This window comes from Mastacembelus armatus, chromosome 17 (genome assembly GCF_900324485.2).
Source record: "Mastacembelus armatus chromosome 17, fMasArm1.2, whole genome shotgun sequence".
In the NCBI taxonomy this organism is placed as follows: Eukaryota; Metazoa; Chordata; class Actinopteri; order Synbranchiformes; family Mastacembelidae; genus Mastacembelus; species Mastacembelus armatus.
The window spans coordinates 12,288,264-12,312,506 of NC_046649.1; the positions used below are offsets into that span (position 1 = coordinate 12,288,264).

Sequence of the window (24,243 nt, forward strand, 5' to 3'; positions counted from 1 at the left end):
TGTTGCTGCCCTTGGGCAACAGAGTATGGAGGACAATAAGCAGCAGGAAAGAAAATTCTGGCTGTACTATCTCTCACACAAGACTATATTAAATCATAGTCTCAGCGGTCTGATAACGCTGGTGATGAGCTATAGAAACAAAAAACTGCACAGAAGATGAAGAGATTTTGAGAAAAATGATGACTAAACCTCTCCTGCATGAGGCTCGTGCCCTGCTCTGTGGTTATATAACTTTAGGTCCAGTCAAGTTAAATCTCACTGTAGGGGTCTCTGCCACTGCACATCAGTCGGGCTGAGTTAGGAAGCTAAAAACATTTAAGGGCTTCTAATGTTCGACATATTGTATGGCTAAGAGGGAAAAACAAGGTAAAATAGAGTAGGTGGAGGTTGGAGGGTCAAACCCAAACTCCACTCATCCGCACTAAGCTCTGAATCCAACAAATGTTTTCATGTCCCAGTGCTGCAGTGTGGATGCTCTGCCCCACTAAGCCTCTATTGTCAATATCAAACTCACGGCCACTTAAGACAGGGCCAGGCTGTTTTTTTTTTTTTTAACTTCTTGTTAAGATAGTAAGGGTCTTGCACCCATTTGTCACCATGGAAACGAGATAACAGCTAAAACTATCCAATGGGGTTTACCCAGAGACAACACAAAGGTGTGTGTGGGAGAGATACAGAGGGAGACACAGTGTTTCATCAAGGCCTGAGTAACATCCAAACCTCAGGAGAGAAGAAATGATGCCACATCGTTCTGTTACCTGGGAATCCTGTTTCAAAATAAAAAGGCACCAAGATAAAGTTAATTCTTGGCTTTGGAAACAGTAGTTAAAAAAACAACTGCACCATAGGGTCCTTGGTAGCTGTTGCAGTTTTTCCTGTAAATTTCTCACAGATTTTGCAGTTATCATGGAAAAACCACCAGAAAAGCTACTAAATGAACCTTATGGTCAAACTCTTGTTTGGAAACAACCTTTAAGTCTTAATTACTCTGCTAACAATTGTTTACCCCACAACAGCAATTGTCCAGTCCTACCCTAAGAAACTATGGCTTTGTATTTCATCACATGTGGATGTTGTGTGCAAGGAGCTACAGTAATATCGACATTAAGAAGAAAAGATTTTGTTAAGAAAAAAATGCAGATGAGGACCATCTGCACATTCACAGAATTTCCTCGTAGTGTGGAAGCCCCTCAGAGTCTGGGGTAACATCAGCAGGTCTTTACTGCTCTTCAGTGGATTTGGGGAAGTTTACACAAGATGGGTATAGTCCTCATCTCCAAAGCACTTTCCTTATGATGCTCATAAATATATGACTGACTACATGCAGCTACACACTAGCCTGTTATTTAGATTTTTATTTTCTTATGGGATGTGCAGCTTTAGCCTCAGATGGGGAAGATTTATTTCAGATCACTGTTACAGGACAAAAAAATTTAGCAGGACAATGTTTGTTTTCTAAAAACGTCTACAAGAAACACAGACTAGACATAAAAAGGCTGTTTTTTTTTTTTTTTATCTCCATCTGAAATCAAGGACCTGTTGTTTCTTCAGTGTTTATTAAGAATTTCAAGTGGTTGCTCCCCCCAGTCTCACTGTAAACAACATTTGTGTCATGTGACAACACAGACCATACTCAAAAATGGCACCTAGTCAGTCGAATGAAAATTGCTCACCTATTGTAAGAGCCAAGACATTTTTCTGGAGCCAAGGTCTGTTTCTGTGTTGAGTGGTCCTCTGCACATGCACATTTGTGTGGAAATGCTTTTTGGGCTGGAAGGGGACTACGTGGTAAAATTGGCAGCAAGTCTTGAGTGGCCACGCTGTATCCACATCTCAGAAACTTTGTCGGGCCTGGCAACAGTAACCACGGTAACGGTCGATTCCTGTTGGGGAAAAACTGATACAACCAAAACAGACTTTGTGGTTAAGACTGTTTAGTCAATCAACCACCATGTTAGATCAGCGATCATGGAAAGAAAGACGAGCCATCTGAAAAATCACACATCTTTTTTTTTTTTTCCAAGTCTTAAAAATAGGCAGTAATTAGATCTCAATGGAGAATTAAAAATAAATGATTTCTGCTTTATTAATGTGGTCCCCCCCTCCAGTCACCAGCCAACTTGCCTGTCTGCACGCATGGCCCTCTCTCCCCTTTCTGGTCTATATTTAAGCAGCAGAGACCACAAGGCGCAAGACTCGTCTCATGTTTCCTCAACAAATACCACACAGGCGAGCTATTACTTGTATGTGTATGTGCGCACACTAGCGTCAGTGCGCTTGACAGGTGTGTTTAGAGTCTGCATATCTCCATTAGCAGCGTTCGTCTGGAATCTAAAGTAGACATGAGACAGATACAAACCACCCCAACAGAAGGGAAGACTCTGACTGACATATTAATAGACATTAACACAGACTTTACATGCAGGCCAGTGCTGCTGTGATGTACTATGTCTAGACATGCCAGTTTGTCTTCCAAATGGCGTAACACGGACAGGCCTGCACTGCACTACAGAATCAGGCACTGTTGAATCTTTCTGATATATGTAGGCAGGCAGAATAGTTAAGGACACTGGGATGTTAAATTGGGTTATAACTGGTAAAACCGTCTGTTATGAACTGCACCAGAACAGAGGCTGATAATAGCATGGACAGAAAATTATGACACAGAGAGGAGCCATGATGAGTCACAGTTAATGACTTCAAATCATTCAGCAATCACAGTTACACTGGCTGTAAGGAGCAAGTGCATTGTTTCAATACCTGATTGATCCAAATCTCATCCTTCATTGGTCATTGTAAATCTAAGGGACCCAATCACCCAGTTCATTTTCATACTTGTAGGTGACTTTTTGTTTAAAACATTATGTTTACTGGCAGGTGTTGTTTTTAATTAAAAGATGAACCTTTAGTAGTCCCATGATGAGGTAGTTAGGTCTTTGTCTTCCATTTAATTTAATCTGGCACCACCATTTTGTCCTGTTCCCACTGCGTATAGAGAGTCCTTTGGTTTATCTCGGTCTTGTAACTGGTCTGTACATGTAAATAAATGTCACATTTTCATTGGTCACTAATAAACATTCTGCTGGTTTTGAGTTACCATGTAGTAAAGCACTTTGATTCTTTTTTCTTTTTATAAAAGTATTAAGTGAAAATAAACGTTGTCTTGTTTAGCAATACTAAATTGAATTTATAGAAAACGTGTCTGTTTACAGTGTAGTGTACTGTATATGATTACCATGACAATTACATATAACTGGACCTAAGAGCAGGACGTAATGTCATTGGACTTTTCTAAGAAGATCCCAGGTGGTGGACTGAATCCAGTACAAAACAAGTCTACACAGAAGAATAAACATCTGCACCAACTGCTATTAAAAATACACAGTAATTCATTCCTACAAAATTATAAAAAAGAAAGATAGAAATTTGGTTTAACAGAAGAAGTTTCTGCTGTTTTGACAACATTTCTTTTGATAATTCAGTCACCTGATAAGTCAATATTAGATAGGAAGTCTTCCTTATCCTCATTGGTTGTGGCAGTTATGGTAGGGTGGGATTTGGTGTCCTCCAGTAGCTTTTTTTCTAGAGCTACATCGTCTGGACTCAGTTTCTCTCCTTTGGTCATTACATACACAAAATATTGGAAGCCTTCACCATAACTGTAATGCTTGATCGACCAGTTGTACTCTGTGCGTGCATAGAGACGTTTCCTGAAGAAGGGCTGGGCGAAGGTAACCGAGACAAACCGTCCTCCGGGCCTCAAGCAGCGACTAATCTGAAAGAAAGAGGAGAAGAAGAAGAAGCATTGAGAAATTACCGCCCGACCCACAGTTATTAATTCCCTCCACCACTATCATTACCAGCAATCTCCTCTGCCACATAAGCAGTCAGTTGTTGAATTATTTGAAACTGACAGGATAATTTATATGTTTGACAACTGGATATAAAAAGCTGTAAATGCTTCAGCTGCACAGGTTTCAGGTATTATATAACCCATAATCAACTGATCTTTTTCTTTAGCTATTTTAAAACTAATACTGAAATAGAAATTCATAAAATTTATTTGTTCTTGGTTAAAAGCTGGAGAGTTTTAAAGGGCCACTGCATTTTATTGCAACATTATATTTGTCGGATACTTCTGTCCATCTGACAAATACCAGTTTCCCTAAAACTGGCCTCTCTCCAAAGAGGCACATACGTTGTAAGCCAGAGTAAATGTTAAGCACTGAGCTTTTCAGTCCATACTGCTGGCTGCTCAGCTGGGCAGCGGATAATATAGTGTGACAGCACCAAAACTGTGGAGGTCCCTCCTAATGAATAATTGTTGTTCTGGGTCCATCGCCCATCCAGCATGTTGAAACTTTGTGTGAGATACACGTGCGCATCACGGGAGGATAGCAAAGCTCAGGCAAACTAGAGCACACACACGCATCTAGAAAATATGAAATCTGATACAAACACAAGCACAGAGACACATTTAGCTAGATTTTGGCAGGCACTTTCTTCATAGACAGAAGTATGTGTGGGAGTGAAGGCACAGAATCTCCAGAACACTAAGTGGTGAGCGAAAAACTTTTTGTTTGGTCCAACAAACATGGTAACGGAGCCAACATCCAGTATTGTCTCCTTATATGTTGCTATAGAACCATTACAGGTATAAAGCAGATTTCAATGCAACAATGTAGTAGAAACCTGCAGGCAAGTAAGAACACTTTTTTTTTTTTTTTTAGAGTTATGAGTTTCAGTCAGATGACTTGGATTCAAGTCAGACTCAAATCATGAATCTGGAGACTTTAGGCTGGACTGGACAAAAATCAAAGAACACTTTCAACCCGACCTTGACACAAACTACTGGTGATTCTTATGTTAGACTCTTACTGATGTTACTCAGTATCCACCCAGCGATGAACAGCTCTGTTATATAGATCAGTCTGTCAGTAGCCTGTCACAATGGGATTTGCAATCCACATGAACAGACAGACAAAAGTTGATACTTGGATTATCACAGTCAAGACAAATTAAGGCTTAAGCAAACATTAGCTACAGTTTAGCGTTCAATACACAATATGTTGACAAGTCAGCACGGTAGGAAAAACCATTTCCTCCATGATCGTGTAGCCTCAGTGTTGTGGTTTAAAATCAACAATTTTTAAAGTTAACTATTGTTAGTGGGCAGCTCATATCGCTGTTCTTCTTAATCGTGTGATGACTTATTTAGGACTCTAACACAAAGTTTAAGTTGGTGTTGGTCACACCCAAACATGAGATTTAATTTTGGTTTAAAGAATTACTTTATCAATCTCTGTAAATTCATGTATAGTTATAGAACATGTTTTTATTTATTTCCTTCACATTTATAATAAGCTAATTCATGCAGTCCACCGGTCCAATGTTATATACAAACACAGCATATAGATGTATATAGTGAAAAGCTACTGTCTAGGATCTGCAGGCGTTAAGCTGGTGTTGAGTTCACATGACAGTCATGAAAGCAGGGATGGTAATGTCCTGCGGGCAGCCAGGCTGGAGTAGGTGTGGCCTGAACTGTTAGGTCTAGTAGAGCACAGCGGCTACCACCCTACACTGTTCGAGAGTCTATAGAGAGAGGAGTCGCTCTGAGACAAGCACGTGTATCCTGCTCTTCTCACATGATTCATCTCCACCAGCAAGCAGCCCAAACATGAATTATTCACTCTCCACTGTGACATGGAGGAAATATATATGGGATATGATGGGGCAAGATAAGTAATGTAATCCAGAGAAGTGGAAGATTTCTTTACTTTTGAAGGTAGTCTATATTTTTCAACCAAATAATACATACTGTATATGCAGAATCAACTGATTCATAGATCTGGACAGATGTTTGGTGAAAACTCACATAGATCAGGAGAAATGTAGGTCAACCACACTGGTTGATCTAAAAGTGCCAAAACACGTTTGCAAATCTACAGTTTTAAAAGAACAACCCATAAGAGAGCTGGCAAGCAAATATTTCCCAAAATATCGAAGACTTTGTGTCCAGTACAGGAACATTCAGGAAGCTCTTTAGCTTAGCTCAAGTGCCGCCGAGAGATGTAAATTGTTTGTAACTTTGGTTTTATTAGTAAACTTTAAGATTCCAGTACGGAGAAGTTTGCAGGTTTAAAATTAACCCCTGTGAAATTTGTCCTTTCCACCTAAAAAAACATTTTTCTCAACTGACTGGAACTGCAGTTAAAATCAAAGAACATTCAGGTGGAGCCCTGCACGACAGCAGTAGCTTTGACGTCACCCTTCCAGTTATTATTCATGACACTGAGATGTATGGGTGCACTCTCCATAGCCAGGTAGTGTAACCTCAGAGCCTTATGTCACAGGCGACTGGAGAAGTGACGTCACTGTAACCCAAAACGACACTGAAGAAGCAAACAAGTCAACCATGAACGCTCAACAAATAGGTTGGTGGATGTTTTAGACAATTTTAGACAAATTGGCCTCAGAATATATTATTGACCCAGACACAGACACACACACACACACTCTCCATGGCCTTGCATGTACAGTATGTATTCTTGAGGAGGAGGTTGATGCATTGAGTGCTGTGAGTCATATTTACAAACATTCAGTATGCACATCAACACGCTCTACATGAGCTCTGGCACTAAATCATCCATCAGTGTGGTGTTATTATGAAGATAAAGGCTCAACATTGGAATGTGTTTTGATTTATTATGTTGTGCCCTGAATGCAACAGATAAACAAATGCTTTACTGACAGTAAAGATAAGAGCAGGGCATTTCCCAGGACACGCAGATAAGATGTAGTGTATGTAAAGTGTTCAGTGGACCTCATTTGAGATCAAGAGGTGGACGAAGGAAGGAACAGAAACAACATAACAACAGCAGTGACCTATCTTGAATGCACTGCAACAAAGAAGCAACATGAGACCCGGAGATGAGCTTTCCATAAGAAATCCTAAACAGGCTCACTGCCATTTGAAGACGTTTTACAATAAGGTACTAGCAATGAGAATCATACAATTAAATATGATTTAATATTTAGGTTTTTATTTCTCTTTGCAGACAGAGGGCAGCTTATTAGTTTAAGATGGAAAGCATTCTGAGTCTTGTTAAAAGAAAACTAACAAGGCTTAATGTAAAGCTTTGCTAGTATAAAAATATAAACCTGGGTACTAAAGCTGAATGGTTGTTTTCTTTTTTTTTTACACAACTTCCTGGGTATATCACTGAATATGTGTTTTTTGTTATATTATCAGAACACTCTCTAGGCTCTGTGCAGTAGCTACATTAAGAATTAGTCTGGTAGACATAACCCAAACAGTCTTTGTAAATGCAGAAACTGGTGAACCTGTCTACACCTTTGAAATAATAACTTTGTATATGTCAATCCAAGTCCCTATGCAACCTTTCTGCATTAGTCAGGGAGAAGATAAGCTGTCCATCCAAGGAGAATGACATTTCATCGACTCTGTAGCTCTGCTTTCTCCAGGTGTGCATCCTCCTTTTCGTCTATTCATTGCTTTGTCTTTCTGTCCTCACTGCACCGCAGTATTACAGCTTATTCTCTGTTATCTCCACTCTCTATTCTCTGAGCCCAGGTTTGCCTAAAGATACTGTACATGAGATAACTGATTGTCCTCGGCGGTCAGATAAGCACAGAGTGGAGGATGGCCACATCTTACTCTGAGGGACATTCAGGTTGCATAATCTGGGTTCATCTGAGATTACAAAGGTATTTCTGTGGCTCCTGAGGTAGCAAGTGCACACACTGGCATCCTTTCCAACTCTCCAGCAACAACAAAACGTCGTTAGATGATTTGTCAGTCCAACATTTTGAATTAGGTAATATAAGTCGTGGCCTAATGGCTAGGGAGTTGGATTTATAACCTGAAAATTGCAGGTTCAAGTCTCAGGTCCAGCAGGAATTGTCGGTGGCACAGAGTGTGAACAGCACAGTGCCCTGTCCACCCTCAAGACCACGACTGAGGTGAGACCCTTGAGCAAGGCACCGGACCCCCAACTGCTCCCCGGGCGCTGCAGCATTGGCTGCCCACTGCCCTGGGTGTGTGCCCACTTGGGTGGGTTAAATGCAGAGCACAAATTCCAAGTATGCAGAGGTGCTACGTTTTTGGTGCCAAGTATGGATCACCATACTTGGCCATGTAAAGTCACTTTCACTTTCACTAAAAGCAATACACAAGCAATTAATAAGACTGAGCAGCATCTGTTTACAAATGATTAAAATCAGTAACTAGGCATGAGCTGTGAGGACTGCTGTGCCGTTTGCCTGATTTTATGTAATGATTTTTTTTTAACAGCAAACATGTAAACCTGAGATGAGGGAGTCTGACTGTAATGATAACTGGACGTATTCATTGTATGCTATATGGACGCAAGAAAGAAGAATGACAGAAAGCTTTATGCAACTATAAATATGCAACAAAAATCTAAAAATAATCTGTAGATTCACATGTACAATAAATTATATTGAACTTGAAACAAAAACCCAACTTTTGCAGTGGTGAAATACCACACAACAATAGACTAAATATTAGACAGAAAATGACAAATCTGGATATGGAGTTAGGATGTTATCAGATTTCTGTAGCATGTTCTTCATTTTCTCCTTGAGACTACCAGCTCTAGGCTACATTAGCTGCTGTAAGCATAACACACTCAAATCTCTGACCAAACTGTAGTCCTTCACAAAGAACAAGCTGTTAAACAAGAACAAGAATCAGATATGCGGCTCTGCTGCATCAGTTTTTATGTTTTTCCTTTTTTCTTTTTTTTTTAAGTCTAGCAATGTTGTAGCAGTGCTCAGCAATGCTAAATCTGTGGAGCACCCTCTAAAAGCTCATGGATCCCAAAAGACGGTGGCTTGCCTATCAAAAAAAGTCTTTGTTTGCCTGTGCCGACCTAATGGCGGCAGCTGAAGTATGGGGGAGGATTAGTGAGGGGAACACAGAGGTGGAGGTGGCTCTTTGTGTTTGTTTGTGTGTGTTCACCCACCTCACTGTGGGTGAGACAGAGCTGATCAGTGGGTAGAGACAACAACAGAGTGCTATCTCTGGACAGCAGACCTCTACAAACCACAGTCTACTGTCACATACTGCACACCCACACAAATATGTACACACACTTGTGCACACAGACGCACATGCATGGGTTGAAATGTCTGCAGCCCTTAATCATGTACAAATAAAAACTAACGTGATCTAGGGCAACGATAAAAGCAGGGAGGAGGTGCACTTTTTATTTAGGTCATAATTTTATATCATATTTTATAAATTCCCTCCCATCTTCTCTGTGGTTGTTTATTGGTCTCATGCAGCTCTGCAGATCCACTCACTGCAGCTCACCCCCACCCCCTCCCTGAAGGAATGTGCATTTGAGATCAACCGCCTCTCTTCCTTTCCATTTCACCTCATCCTTAGCCTGCAGCCAGGCATGTGGATGGCAAAAACGTGTAACCGTCTTGAGGGAACATGGAGAAAACAAGGGGAGGAGAGAGAATAAAGAAAAAAGATGAGAGGGAAGGAGGGGGGTAGGGATGGGGGGGTGGGCGAATGAAGTCTTGATGCCAGTCTCCTAACAAAGCAGATCTGCTCTTCTGCTCTTACCTCCAGGGGTGCAACAGCCAGCTGTGTTTCCTCCATGCTTGTTTTATCCACCTCCTCTCTACAACCTCCTGCATTGAAGAGCCAAATGTCCAAATGCTACGAGGCACCAACTGCACGGGAGAAGCCCGATTTTGTACATGTGCAGGTATGAATTTGCCTGAGGGAGTCGGCTGTTGCAGCACGAACAAAGTCTCTTGAAAAGAAAAACTCAAACAAACTAACAGCAGGTGTTTTGTTTAAATTTAGGTGCACAATAACAAAGCACCACAATAAGCATACATTATTCTGATCCCATAATTTATACACACACTCATATTCCCACTGGAGGATTTACAGTATTTGGTGCTGTGATGGATAACAGGGAAAATGTGAGGGTGTTGGATTTTCCCCGTCCTCCCCTCTACCCTTCCACTCCCTGTCTCCTTCATTCAGCCCACCCACCTTTCCTCCCCCAAATTTCCTCTCCTCACCTGACTCACGCCCCATATCCCCCACCCACCAACTGCACGGATAAATTATACATCAGAGAGTCTCTCCAATTCTTCCCTCTCCCTCTAGATCTAATCCACCCTTACTTTGCTGCTTGAGTTAACATGCAGAGCTAAACAACAGGCACTGATGCAAAATGGCCATTTCTATGCTAAAGACCCTGCTGTATATCTGATCTAATAAAATCTGAGTGCAGGTTGTGTGGGGTTTGTGGAGGCTCAGGCTACTTGTAGGAAGACAACAACATCCTGCCTTTCGAGTAGGCGCATCCCTCTCGCTCACACCTCGTGTTGCCATGGAGACAAAAAAGTTTAGTGCTGGTCACAGTAATGTATGTAGGTCAGAGCAGGACAAAACAAAAACACGAGGCAGCCGAGCAGTGAATCTCACACCTTCTTTAGACAAGGAGAATGCCAGAAAGTTTCGATAATGAGCTGCAGTGATATGAGGAAAAAAGCTCAAACCATGGAAAAGTACACCGAATGCTTACAGTGGAAACAAACAACACTTCACTGGGATTTGAGGCTTTCTCTGTCTGCTGACATGCACGATCATGTGCCAGAGAAGAATTTCTCAGCAGCCTAATTAGTGGCTTGACTTTAGGTGAATGCAGGAATTCAAAAAGGACATGGAATTATTGTTTTAACTGGGTCACTGCTGATGTGTTTACAAAGCGATATTTCAGCAGGAAAAAAAACCCAAAAGCTTTGACATGGTCATTTCCCTAAAAATGAGAGATACTCTTGCCCTTAGGCTAATTTTCAACTGCGTGCCCATGCTGTGCGATGTAATGCTAGTGTCAGTGTGAGTGTGTGTGTGTTGCGTCGCATGTCCATGTGAGACACAGTTTGCATCTTGGCGTTCAGCAGCCACATTCTCCCCTCATGGCAATCTGGCACACTGAGCTAAAATTAAAACCTCCCTTTCTTCCCATCAAACACAAGCCTCTCTGGCTTTTATCTCTGCTTTCTTCTTTATCTCTCCCACTCCCTCTCGGTGCCTCCTCACCCTTTCTGCCTTCTCTTTCCATTGGGGACCTGAGGGAGGTTTGCTTTAATTATTGAACTACTTTTCACACCGGCGGAGAAAGACAGAGACACACTTCAGACACCCACACCCGCCCACTGTCATGCTCTCAGCACTACCTTTCATGCATTTACATCCCAGTGTGTGTGTTTGCGTGTGAATATTTGTTTAATTTTGTAAAGACTCCATGCCCAGCCACTACTTTCTAACAGTCACAGATACAAAGCAGCACATCACTGCAGTCAAAGATGCTAAATTTAGTAAGCCATGTTTGCTATTCTTGGTGCAGTGTGATGAACAAAATGATGCAGTTTGGGGAAAAAAAATAAATAAATAAGGTTTGTACTGGATGGAAATGTCCAGAGGCAGTGAATGTGTAATTAAATAAACATCTGCCTTTCAAAAATCAAAAAACTCAAGAGGAAACAGCTACAGGAAAACTAGAGCAGAACGTGAGCGGCTGGTACAGTGACATGTTTGGCTTAGAAGCAGGGAGACTAAATGGAAGGAGGGTGCTTCCCTCATTTTTGGCTTGCTCCCCTTTCTCTCTGTCTGTACCTCTGTTTTTGCACTCTCTAAATCTGACACCACCTTTAAAGCCCAAGACACTTATTACACTTATCAAGCCCTCGCTAGCACTTATATGTAATTATCCATTAAGTTCTTGTGGGTAGACTTGCATTGGCAGTGGCTGGCTAATTAGTTTATTGTAGCCGCTCTCTATTTAGAAATACTTGCAGCTTCAAACCTACACAGCTGCTAATGCTTTACCACTTTATATTATCGGTTTACCATTATTTTTACCGTCATAAACTTCTACTGTGTATTTTATCCCTTGGACAGAAATGAAAACGTTAATCAACAGAGCACCAATAGAGCCAAGACAGAAACAACTACTTCAATAAAGTCTTACAATTCACAGTGTATTTCTCTGGCAGGCAATAGGTAAAGGATTTAGCAGTATCTGGAGAAGTAGGGAGACACAGCAAGTACAGAAGCAAGTAAAATGGGCCAGTGTGTCTGGCTGCTGAAGGGGTCCTCCCGCGGGACAGGAAAGGGGGTTGGGACAACCCGGTGGTGGTTCCAGCAGCACAGTAACACAGTCCGGTCTGTTCACTAGGCTAGTAGCACAGGACAGCCACTACAACTTTTTGCAGTTTCATATTCATAATGATAATAGAAGGAATAATCATAATTTTCATGTAAGTAGTTTTGCTGTGGATGAAATAAGCTGTAGATAAGTTGTAACAATCACGTATTGTGTTTAACCAATCAGACATTCATCACCGCAACCTCTGTCCCATTTGTTTCATGGCCATTTGAAAGTACAGACCAGGAGCAGAGACACTGGTGACACTGAGAACTAGACAGAAGGGTTACACTTCGTGCCTGAGTCTTTGAGTCAAAACACGGGAAAAGCGCCTGAATTCCTGAAATGGTACTGAGAAAAATTCCTGCAATGAAAACATGCCTGATGATGACTGAAAATCTTTGAGAACTGCATTAAAATGTGTGCTCCAGTTTTCCATCTCTAGCGGACACTTCAATGTTGCTTGGTAAACAAAAGCAAAAAACTAACAAAAATAACAAAAACAAATACTAATAAAAATGATATCATCCATGGTACTTTAACCTCTGATGTAGAATCAGAGCTGAAATTGGTCTCCTTTGCTTTCCCTCGCTGGCTTGGTAAATCAAAAGAAGTCTAGAGGCTTTTGATCCAGCCTTCAGGCATTATGAAGAGGCCCATTTACTCATGAGTGCAGCAAATAAATTGTCTTTACCAACCTCACTTTCCCTCTGGGGAACGGAGAGAAGAGGAGGAGCAACAGTACGATGAGCCCACCAAGGTAAGCACATTCATTTCAAATGCTGCTCGTACAGTAACAAATTACAAAAACACGTCAATTTATCATGTTTGGCCAGAGGTTGGCACATGTGCACTGTTCTTCACTGGTTCACATACAGTACCGCTTTGTTATTAAGCTCTATAGAGCAAATGGGGTTGGGGGAACAGAACAGAGAAGAGGTTGTGTTTGTCGTACACAAGCTGTGCTGAGTAACAGTAACACAAATTTATTGCCATTTATTGCCACATCGAGTGACTGTAGAGAAAAGAAGAGGTAGAAAACACAGGACTGCTGCAGCTAAAGGCAGGCCAGTTTCCATAACAACCTGAAAAAAAAAAAAAGATGTAACAACTTCAGCTACTTTATTCTTGAGGTTTAGAAAGACACCTTCTGTTTAAACCTGTTTCTACTGATGAAATAACAAATACAAATGTGAGACCAATTCTTGTCACTAGTCCACTTAAATTTGTGGCTGTCACATCAGTGCATGTCGACAGTCAGTCCATTCAGAAATAATAACTAGCTGTTTGAGTGGCATGTCCCATTGTCCGATTATAACCAATAACATTATAATAATCCCCAATAAGGATCTCATCTGCATATATATTCTTTATATAAATATATACATAAAAATTGGAACAAAGAAGTTTGACACACATTATAGATTTTTTTTTTTTTGGGTAACATTTTTAGCTCTAAAAATTATTAAACATGTGATGTGTCAAGGCCAGGAGCTGTGTGTGTTGGAGGCAGAAGGGACCAAGTAGTTTTAAAAAGCTGCAGACTGAGCAGGAGTTTTGCAAGTGCTTGATACCCAACTGATTTAAAAATGGCTGGAAAACTTGAATTTAGACTTGATTTTGACAATAGCACATTTCATAGGTGAAGCAAGCACTGAGAGTCTGTGAATCTATTTTAATGCTCCATAAAATTGGAAAGCAATGATTCAAATCCCTAAAAGGCTGCAGTATCAATAATGTAAAGTATACAAGGCAAATGAGCCAAGACAACCAATAGTTGCAGGTACAGTCCTTTATCTCTCCATCAAAGAAAAGAGGGCATCCAACAGTTTAACTTTATAGATGAGAGGGTTTGTCTCTGACTACAGTCTCTGGTTTTGCATAAGGATAACATCTCTGGGCAACACACTAATCTCTCAGCTTAGTCTGAATCTGCAACGCTGCTTTTCTTTCCTGTTACAATACCAAAGACGCAAGCTTATTCTACAGTTAATGGCTCTTCACACACCACACAAAGCCAGTCCCAGATTCATTAAACACCAGATCAAAAAACTATGTCTATTGTCTTGTTACACAGTCAGAACACCAGACAAGTGTCGGGACTTCACAGTTTGGCAGTCACAGCTGCAGAATCAAGGGAACAAGTGGGTTTTTGTCCAGTATAGTGTGACTGCTCTGTGTGTGTGTGTGTGTGTGTGTGTGTGTGTGTGTGTGTATGAGAGAGAGAGGAGAGAAGCTACTTGATCAAAATAAGAGAAGTGAGGACCACAAAGAGTGAGAGGCAGAAAATGGTGATCGGAACTGTGGAAGGAAATAAAGATTTAAGATAGGAGTCATAAGAACCAATTCTCCTTTGGTCTTTCAAACAACAATAGGTTTTAATAACCATCTCTCTTATGTGTGTTTACAGTGCAGATACGTATTGTATTTGCATGCATATGGTTGCATACAGATAGTAGATAAACTCTTAATCATAGAGTTAAGGAGTTAGGTCACTGACACACCCATAGTGCCTCAAGTTGGTGTTTTTGCATCTTCTCAGGACAGTGTGAATGTGTTTAGACTGGGCTTTACCGACATCTCCCTCACTTACACAGTCTGTTTCATACTGACTTATAAGCCAAGGATATAGTAGCAAAATGAAAAACTAATATAACCATGTAATAAATGCAACAATTAAAAGCTCTTTGTCAGCACTGCTGCTGTAGCACGATGCACCGAACCTGGCATCTAGTCAGAGAGGGAGTCGGCTCAGCCCAGAGGTAAACAACATTTACCGGAGAGTGGAGTGCCACAAAACTAGAGACCTCATACTGATGGCTCTCCTGCCATTGCCATACTATACAGTATAGTAGTGTGGGCAGCTGCTGTCACTGAAGATGCCTGGGGCTAAAGAGCAGATAGATGGATGAACCTGATGAATTACTGAGTAGGGTGCAGTGGGATGCTACACTTTGCAGGTATTTTCCTACTTCCACCTGTTTGGATTGAACTTCCACGGTGAGTAGAGTAGCAGCCACTGTAGGAGCAGATGCTAAAGTGACTGGAGTGGGACTGAGTCACTGCCGATGAGGCTTTAATCCAAATTTAACAGCCAGAGGAATTCCCTGACTGTTGTGCTGCTGTATCTGGATGTGTGGTGCATGATGAACAAAAACAAATAACTAAAACACACATTGCTAACTGAAGCAAACACACAAACAGGCAGCTAATTTGGTTAGCCTGCAACTTCCCGTATGTAGATCGATGATATGTTGTTTTGACCAAGGGTCACAATAACCCAAACTCTACAACAGAGGTGTGAGAAAGCATTTAGCAGGGCCTATAATCTCAATCACCAGAACTATGACAATAGCATCATAGCTGACAAACTAACTGCCTTCACGCACTGTATGTATGAATGTGTCTATGATGGGTGTTACAGCATAGATCAAATCACAAAAAGCCTTTGGCATCCAATTTTGAAAAACCTAAATAAAACTACATTAAAAAAAAAAAAGCCAGGGGCAATCACAGCCATCTATTGATACAATGACACAATGGTGCATGATTTATACCCTTTAACTGGAAAGGGTGCTTGTGTTTTTAGGAAGATGCATTAGAGGACTACATACAGATGTTTGGATGTAAGCTCTCCACAGCTGTGCTGCTCTAACAGGAAGCTACATTTTATGTACACAAACTCTTGGTCAAAAACGAGAACTGTAATACTAAACGCTGCTTGCAAATTGAGATTTTTCCTTCAGAACAGCTCCTCTTTAATAAAGACTCAGTATAATCTATTCTAATGTTAGCTATCATCCCTGTTGGGCATAATACTAAAATTCAGAAAATAACTCATCAGTATATGTAAATCTGTGCTGCTCAGTATTACACTGGTGCATCAGAAAGGTTCACTGCAATGTATTATTTATTTCAAGCAACATTCAGTCTTATAATAAGTTGACTGCAACGTCATACAGATGAATGTTAAGGCATTAGCTGCCTGGAAAGTAGGGAAAACAATGAGTTATAGCTCAGGTTCAGTAATGCTCACTACTAGTGTATATAAATAACAGGCTAAAACTACAGCTTCTTTAAGATCACGTATCAAATTTAATTTGAAATTGGCTGATGCAAGTAGCATGGTGTTAAATATGCCTTTTTATAGTTGACTACACATTTTAACAAAGGTATGTTAGTCTTACTTCTATGGACAGTAATGTCAAACAACATCAAGTGCGTTTCCTAGAGCTAATCCCAAAGGGGACGGAACAAATCCCTTTACATCTTGCCACCAGCATCAAATCTGAGGAGAGTAAAGCTGCACATCAAAGCCTAAGAAAAAAAAAAAAGAAAAAAAAAAAATCCTGACAGGCTTAGCCTAAAATACCTCAAAAAATAAAATCCACCTCATTCCTCTTTACTGTTTCTGGCCCATACAGTGAATAACAGCAAACAGTCAAAGGCTCACTGCTGTGAGCTGCTGTGTCCAACCTTAAAATGTCCCCCATGCAATTCAACAGACACTCAATAGGGTCTTGACTCACACTAAGCACTGGTGAACTGTTGCTATTATTTGGGAGCTATTTTTGTGACAGCAGTCGATCCTGCAGGCACAAAATGCAGCTTGTGGATTGCTACAGCAGCATCTAAGCACGTGCCTCAGACCAGGATGGCTGCAGTACAGAGAGTGGGCTGAAGCTCGCCCACTTATGCCCCCTCAGTGTTCTGCTTTCACTAGGAAAAAGATGAAACTTTTTATGGTATGTGAACTTTATTGCTATGTTGTATCAGGATATCTGAATAATGTTTAAGAGGAACATGCAGCCGACTCATTTGTGGATATAAATTAACATGTCAGTACATCCAAATACAGTAAAACAGAAATTACATTTTGGCAGTTGCAGGAACTGATATCACCCTAAGCAGCATCAACTAACACGGTTGCTCCATCATTATGTCGCACCTTCTGTTTGTCCTCTGTTTATCTGTCACTTTTTTTCAGTCTGTCTGTCTCTCTAAATCTCTGCATGATCGAGGACAGGACGAGCACTTGGATCCAAGGAGCTGTGATTGTTTTGTGAAAATTCAGTGTGGCTCCAGGCTGTTGTTTTTTTCATAATTAAGCACCGGAGCAATAATCTGGCTGCAAGCAACACCCACAGCAGACAGGAACGTTCACACTGCCAGGCTATTCTCAAATATTTCTCATTTTCATTTCTCTACTGCACAAGTCAGAACAAACTGACAACACCCAGTAGTCCTGAATGGTGGAAGTACTTTGCAGCATTACAACTGTTCTTCACCTTGTAAGACAGCAAAACATACCCACCCCTCACCCTCTCTCCCTTTACACGTGAGTAGCTTTGTCTTCTAAACGCTCTGCTGTTCTCTCTTTTTTTGTCTAGTTCTAAATTTGAAGTGACATAAAAGCACAGACCGTTTTTTAGCAGTTTCTGTTTAAATGCATCATTTGGATATTGCTCAGTACACAGTGCAGAAGCTCAGAGGGACATCACGATTTCAGACGGCAGGAGGGAAATTACACATGGACACATTCATATCATGTAAGTGGGTCAAAAAGATTCAAAGACTTGACGTTTCAGACAAAGGTCAGGCAAACAACAGGGACGTGGTTTTTATGCTTTAAAATATTAGCAGATAGCACTGTTTCGAAATCTAAGAAACTAATTGTGGCTTAACAGCCTGATAGAAAACTATAATCTCAATGCGTTAAGGTTTATTAAGCTAAACCCTTTCAATATATGTAGGCAGCTAAAATGTGTATGTTAAAGATAACAGAAATAATTGGATTTCTGCGTAAAATGTTTCGCCTAAAATTAATATTTTAAGGGTAAAATCAAAGCCATGGTTTCATCTTCTGTTTCAGTAAACAGAAGAGGGACAGAAAAAAAAAAAAAAAAAAAAACTTTCCCTTTCCAAACACCTCTCGCCTGGTGATAGCAGGATGGGATGCGCCGCACTGTCACCTAGTTTCCATGGTAACCTGTTGCTATGGAAACAGGCCCTGGAACAGACTCAGGAGTTGGGTGGTGGAGATTTTGTTGCTGGAGAGGCAGAGGGAGGTGAGGATTGAAGGGAGAGAAACAAACATAAAAAAAAAGAAACACACACGAGGAGAGAAAATAGAAAACATGAAGAAGCAGAGAGAAAGTAAAGTGAAAGGCCTCAAATTTGGTTGATGCTCACACATCAAGTGTTATCAAAGCAATACCACTACCTAACTCTGAGGAGCACATTTAACTATAAAATGCTGCCCAGTAACAGCTGGTTTATTAAATATTAAGTTTTGGGTGTTTGATAATGAACATGATCCCATGGTGGGGAAAAGGAGGGAACAGCCTCATTGACATTCGTCTCATTTGTCTGACGGCTGTGTACAGCAAACATTACATAACCACTGTGATGGCTGATGGCTGGTACTACAGCCAAGCACAGTTCACTTTCTCTGCGTGATCTACTCTTCCTGTTTTTACGAGAACCAGTTTGAGTTTCCGATATTTAGAGCGGGGACATTTCAACCTCTGTTCTGTTGTTTATGAAGACATACAAGTGTTGCAGGAATTTTAATTTGCAAGGCCGTCTTTTGTCATTGAAAGCTACAAATCAAGCCAGAAACCTTGGTGTAATCATTGACTCAGACCTGAATTTTAACAACCACATAAAATCCATCACTAAATCTTCCTATTACCACCTGAAAAACATTGCTAGAATAAAAGGTTTTCTGTCTACACAAGATGCAGAAAAACTTGTTCACGCATTTATCTTCAGTAGGTTAGATTATTGTAATGGCTTGTTCACAGGCCTTAGCAAAAAGTCAATCAGGCAGCTGCAGCTAATCCAGAATGCTGCTGCCAGAGTCCTTACAAACACCAAGAAACTGGACCATATCACACCAGTTCTCAGATCACTACACTGGCTTCCCGTTAGTCAAAGGATAGATTTTAAAATTTTATTGCTAGTTTATAAAGCACTAAATGGTTGTGGACCAAAATATATCCAAGATATATTGGTTCCCTATGAGGTTTCCAGACCCCTCAGGTCATCTGGGACAGGTCTATTGTGTGTTCCCAGAACCAGAACCAAACAAAGTGAAGCAGCATTTAGTCACTACGCTCCTCACTTGTGGAACAAACTTCCTGAACACCTGAGGTCTGCTCAAACTGTCAGCTCATTCAAATCAGGACTGAAAACACTGTTGTTTACTGCTGCCTTCGAATAATTGTTATCTTTGTTTTCTTAATGTGCTTTTATGTTTTATTTTAATTTACTTTACTTGATTTAAATTTATTTTATGTTGAATGTCTTTATTTTAAACGCTCTTTCAATGCTTTTAATGCTTTTAATGTAATTGTATGCCTTGTAAAGCACTTTGAATTGCGTAGTGTATGAAAGGTGCTATACAAATAAATTTGCCTTTGCCTTTGCCTTTAGAGTCAGTGCTGATTGCTTAAGGTCAACAGAGGGAATAAAAATGAGGGTCCTCAGAAGAAAAGGACAAGGGTTTGTGTGTATATTTCAATGTGTGAATTGAGTGTAAATCAAGAGAATATCCAAAGGGCATTTACCAAATACATGTTAAGTACAAATAATATGAGCAAGAGAGGAAAGTGGCGAATTGCTTAATTTGTTTGTTACTGAGAAACTAGAAAACAGCACTGACTGCCAGTAGGTAAATTCAAGCTTAACATACTCATTTGCAGATGAAGGATCCTTTACCAGAAATGATAAACCGCCCGACCACACTTCGTTTCCAGTAACATCACCGCACCCCTCCTCATCTCCATCTAGCTGTCTAATCTTTCTGTGGCTGAAGGGGGGGGGGGGCGGGACTGCAGCCTACTGGGCTAGTCTATTTAACTGCTGTCACACAGAGAGCCTCAGAGCATGTTGTGTACTACAGGCAGTGAGAGACAATATGGACAGCAACTGGCAGGGAGCACCACAGGACAGATGGATGCACGTACAAACACATTCAGATGCACACTTTGACACTCAGGCCGAGGCTTATTCACTCAATCACTCTGACAAACTGCACCAGTGAGTTCAGTCGGACTATCTACACAAAATCTGTTACCCATACAAATGTATTTAGAATATAAACAAAGCTGATTGCAAATATGTGAAAAGAGGAAGTGAGTTAACTGAAGACAGTAATCTCATGCACAGCTCTGTGCTCATTCGTCTACCACGGTGCCGAACTGGAGCAGAAAAATAACCAAAATTACAAAATAGAAGATCCAGAAGACTCAAAGGTCTCAATATTCCTTTATTCAAACAAAGTCCATGAACTAATCTGTGAGCAAAGTGATTTGCATAGCCTCTTCCTCAGGCTCACTCATCACACAAGTCACATCAACTGATTCAACATGTTAAACAGACATATACCATATACAAGTAACAAATGTATAGACATAAAGCTGAAGCAGACCACCTCTAAAATGTTTAGACTTTTACAGCACTGCTAGAACTACAGAGAATTTTCATTCATTTCCATTTCAAACCACAAATAAATGTATGTTTGCCGGTAAAGTAAGGACACACTTATTTGTTTGATGTATGTGTCTATCCCATAAGCATGGATCCACACGCTGTACTGGAATACAACATAATTTGAAAAAAAATCCAAATCAAGTATAATATTTAATTCTTTACAAATAATAAACCTCAAAAATGTAATTTAGGTATATATTCACTTTTTGCTGATGATGCTTTCTGAAGATTAGACATTACAGAATATATACTGTTCTTTTTCTTGTTTGAGTCTAGTCACTTTAAGTCAGTTTCTGAACCTGCCTAAGAAAGAGCCCAGCACATAACCTGCTGTAAAATAAGAATATTTGTTTTGGGACTGTGGCCATTCCAGAAAGCTGACTGAAAAATATAGAGATTATTAAGAGTCAGACGGTGTATTCATGATAAAACACAGGGTGACAGAAAGTATAACTATTACTCCTCTCCTGTCAGGTTTAATGACATTTAAAATAATAAATAATGCTTCTGATAGAAGAGAACAATCAGTATCAACCCAGGTTTCTATTAAAAATAACATGTCCAGCTCAAACTAACTAATTAGGTTGTTAATTAAAAAGCCCTTTCAATGATTTACATTCACATTTAGCAAAGCTATTTTTAATTTTTGCAAATGAATGATTTTTTGATGCAGATCTTCTAGCATAAACTGGATAAAAGGCCTTCCAGCATTATCTGAACGTCTCCCACATTTCTCTTGGCCAACAAAAAAATAACAAGGAGTTAAAATGATTCACTGAGAGATTTGTTACCATTAGAGCTTAGCAAATTTGAGTATTTGGCCAATTCAGAATCAGATCCAGAATTTAACTTGGAACAAAATACTATCTGACAGTACAAAAAGTAGGAAATTTTTCAAAGGCACTTTCTGTTTTTATATTATGTTATAACTAAGGATAATGGACAAATGTAAAAAAACTGGCCACACAACTTGAGCCAACAACGCATATAATGGTTACACCCAGAGAGCAACAGAAATGACTGCTGAATTGTCACAGCTGCCTCAGGCATTACTGTTTGTTGAGACTGGACTGGATCAAATGTTTGCAGTGATTTCAGCCTGATGGTGCTGAAGGACACAATTTAATTAACCGATTGTGAGTCGTACACAGCTCCACTTCTGCCCCAGTGAAACGCACAACCCACAGCTACCTCCTCAATCAGCATCCAGAAGCCTGAATACTCAATGCCCCTGCGATCTGTTTAAAGTATGTGTTAATGGTCTATGTTTGTGATCTGACAACAGTTTGACTCTACATGTCCATCTGTGTCTATTGGGTGCTAAATTCTCTGGCAAATTTCCTTTGAAGAAAAGATTTTCTTCTTGAATTTGCAATTAGGCCATGAAGGTGATGTTACTTTATGACGTATAAATGTATGACAGTAAAAAATCTGAATTTGAACATGGAGTGACTTTGGGAGTTAATAAGGCCTTTTTTGGCAAATACTGCTAACTCACATTTTCTGGTAAGATGTAAGATTTCCACCTGTGTACTGGCAGATGTTAGGAACTGATCTACCCAGTTTGTCATTGCTTCACACACCAACCATGAATACAATACTGTGAGTTGTCAAAGCATCATGCACCATCTTCCAGTATGGGAGGAGTTAAATAAATGCATAATTATGAGGAGGTTGACAAGAAGCAGCTTAGTGCAACACTGCCCCGACTGACTCAATGAGAACAGAAAGAGCGCCTCACATCTCAGAATCATTTCAGTGCAAAACAGATGTGAGGACATGGAGCGAAGAACTCCGTCTACACAGCTGGAGCTGTGACACCAGAGGACACAGAGTTACATCTGGGCACCTAAACAAGTTCATTTGCATCTATGCGGTGCCATGCCTAATGTTTTTATGTGCGTTCTTGCAAGTATATGCAACAACATATGTGTGTCTTTCTAACAGCATCAGCCAGCTGTGCAGCAGTGGGATCTCTGCACATCTGGCAGCATGCTTTGGCCTGGAGTTGAGGGGGTATTTGTTATACAGCAACGTTGAGGGAGATGGAAGAAGGAGAAGAAAGATACGGAGATGGAAAAGATTATAAAGACAAAGGAAAAGTGTCAGATGGCTCAAAAAGGAGAAAAGAGGATAGATTCATCTCCATAAAATGAGAGAGAAATTTACAGATTAACAATGAAACATCTGGGGATGAGTTGTGTTTGAGATGCATCAGGAAAGATGAATACACTGACAATGAATCTTGTAATTAACCTATAATCCAACAAAGACAAACAAACGGGGAAAAAAAAGACATTACTAATGTTAAAGACTCTGTGAGGTAAATAAACACAATAACACACTATAATCTTTGTACTCTTTGGACCTCACAGTTAATCACAGTTAATGTTAAATCCCTGGGGCCAGAAAAGAAAAAATTATTGAAACATCCTCACCAGGACTGTAATTCACACGTGACACAAAAATACGTCAACCTTCCTGTCTGGCCTAGATACAGCAAAAGATAAAAATGGCATGATCATGCGTGACATTTGAGCTCATCTTTCTATTACCACTGTTACATTTGTTGAAGCCAGCAGGGAAACAGAAGTACAACACTAACTAACAAATATTAAAACAGAAAAAACACAAAAACATGCTCTCTCTCCATGTGTTGCAGCAGATTGTCTGGTCTTCATTCAGAGGTAATATGTCGAGCTGTGGATTCATCAGCAAAAAGTAAAATTGAAGTCATAATTCAGACGAGCTTATGTCTATCTATCATATGTAGCAAAATTCAGTACTAGATATGACGTGGCCTCGCTCACTTGAAACACTTCATACCATAACGTCATTATAAAAAATACCTGAGGTGGAAAACTGCCACTGAAGTTAGAAAATCAAACAAAAATTCTATTACAGCATAAAGAAAGTTTATGGCAAATATTTTTAAACTATGTTTTAATTTGGAGTCATAGCTTAGAGACACATTTTAAAAAGTAAACTTGTGTTACATAAACCTTCATTTGCATGTATCAGAAGTGTAGGATTCCTCTCCTTTGAACAAAAAAACCATGTTAGAAAGTCAGCACAACCTGTGCTGCTATTTGACCAATATTTATCTTTGTCTATGGTCAGTTTTATTTTATGAACATGTAATGCTGTAATTGCTGGAGTACCACTTTAAATATCCAAAAAGTAACCTGCCTATTGAAAGTGATCATGGAGCCCTTTAGCAAAAACTGAAATAAAATTAACTCCTCCTCCACAACCACACAAAAACCTACACAAAATATTATTTAACTGCAGTATGTTGAAAAACAACACACTTATATAACAAAAACATGAACAAAAGGAGTAGTGACTAAATTTATAATAGTTAAAGTCATAAAAACCTAATGGGACATTATCAATTCAGAGTTGGAAGGAGCTTTCGCCAAGGTCTAGTGATTATGCTTCAACAAAAGCAGAGCTTAGATAACTCCACAGCCGACAATGGACGAGTTACATGATCTGTTTGCACCTGCAGGGACCAGGT

General features: G+C 40.1%; 1 protein-coding gene across 1 annotated transcript in view; it reads right to left on the bottom strand.

The window, feature by feature from the left end:
• Positions 1–2,884: 2,884 nt before the first annotated feature.
• ece2a (endothelin converting enzyme 2a) overlaps positions 2,885–24,243 on the bottom strand; it is a 62,787-nt gene continuing 41,428 nt past the window's right edge. Inside the window, exon 4 of the mRNA XM_026312674.1 lies at positions 2,885–3,775. Within this exon, the coding sequence (XP_026168459.1) occupies positions 3,479–3,775 (297 nt within the window). The 3' untranslated portion in view covers positions 2,885–3,478. The remainder of the gene's footprint in view (positions 3,776–24,243) is intronic.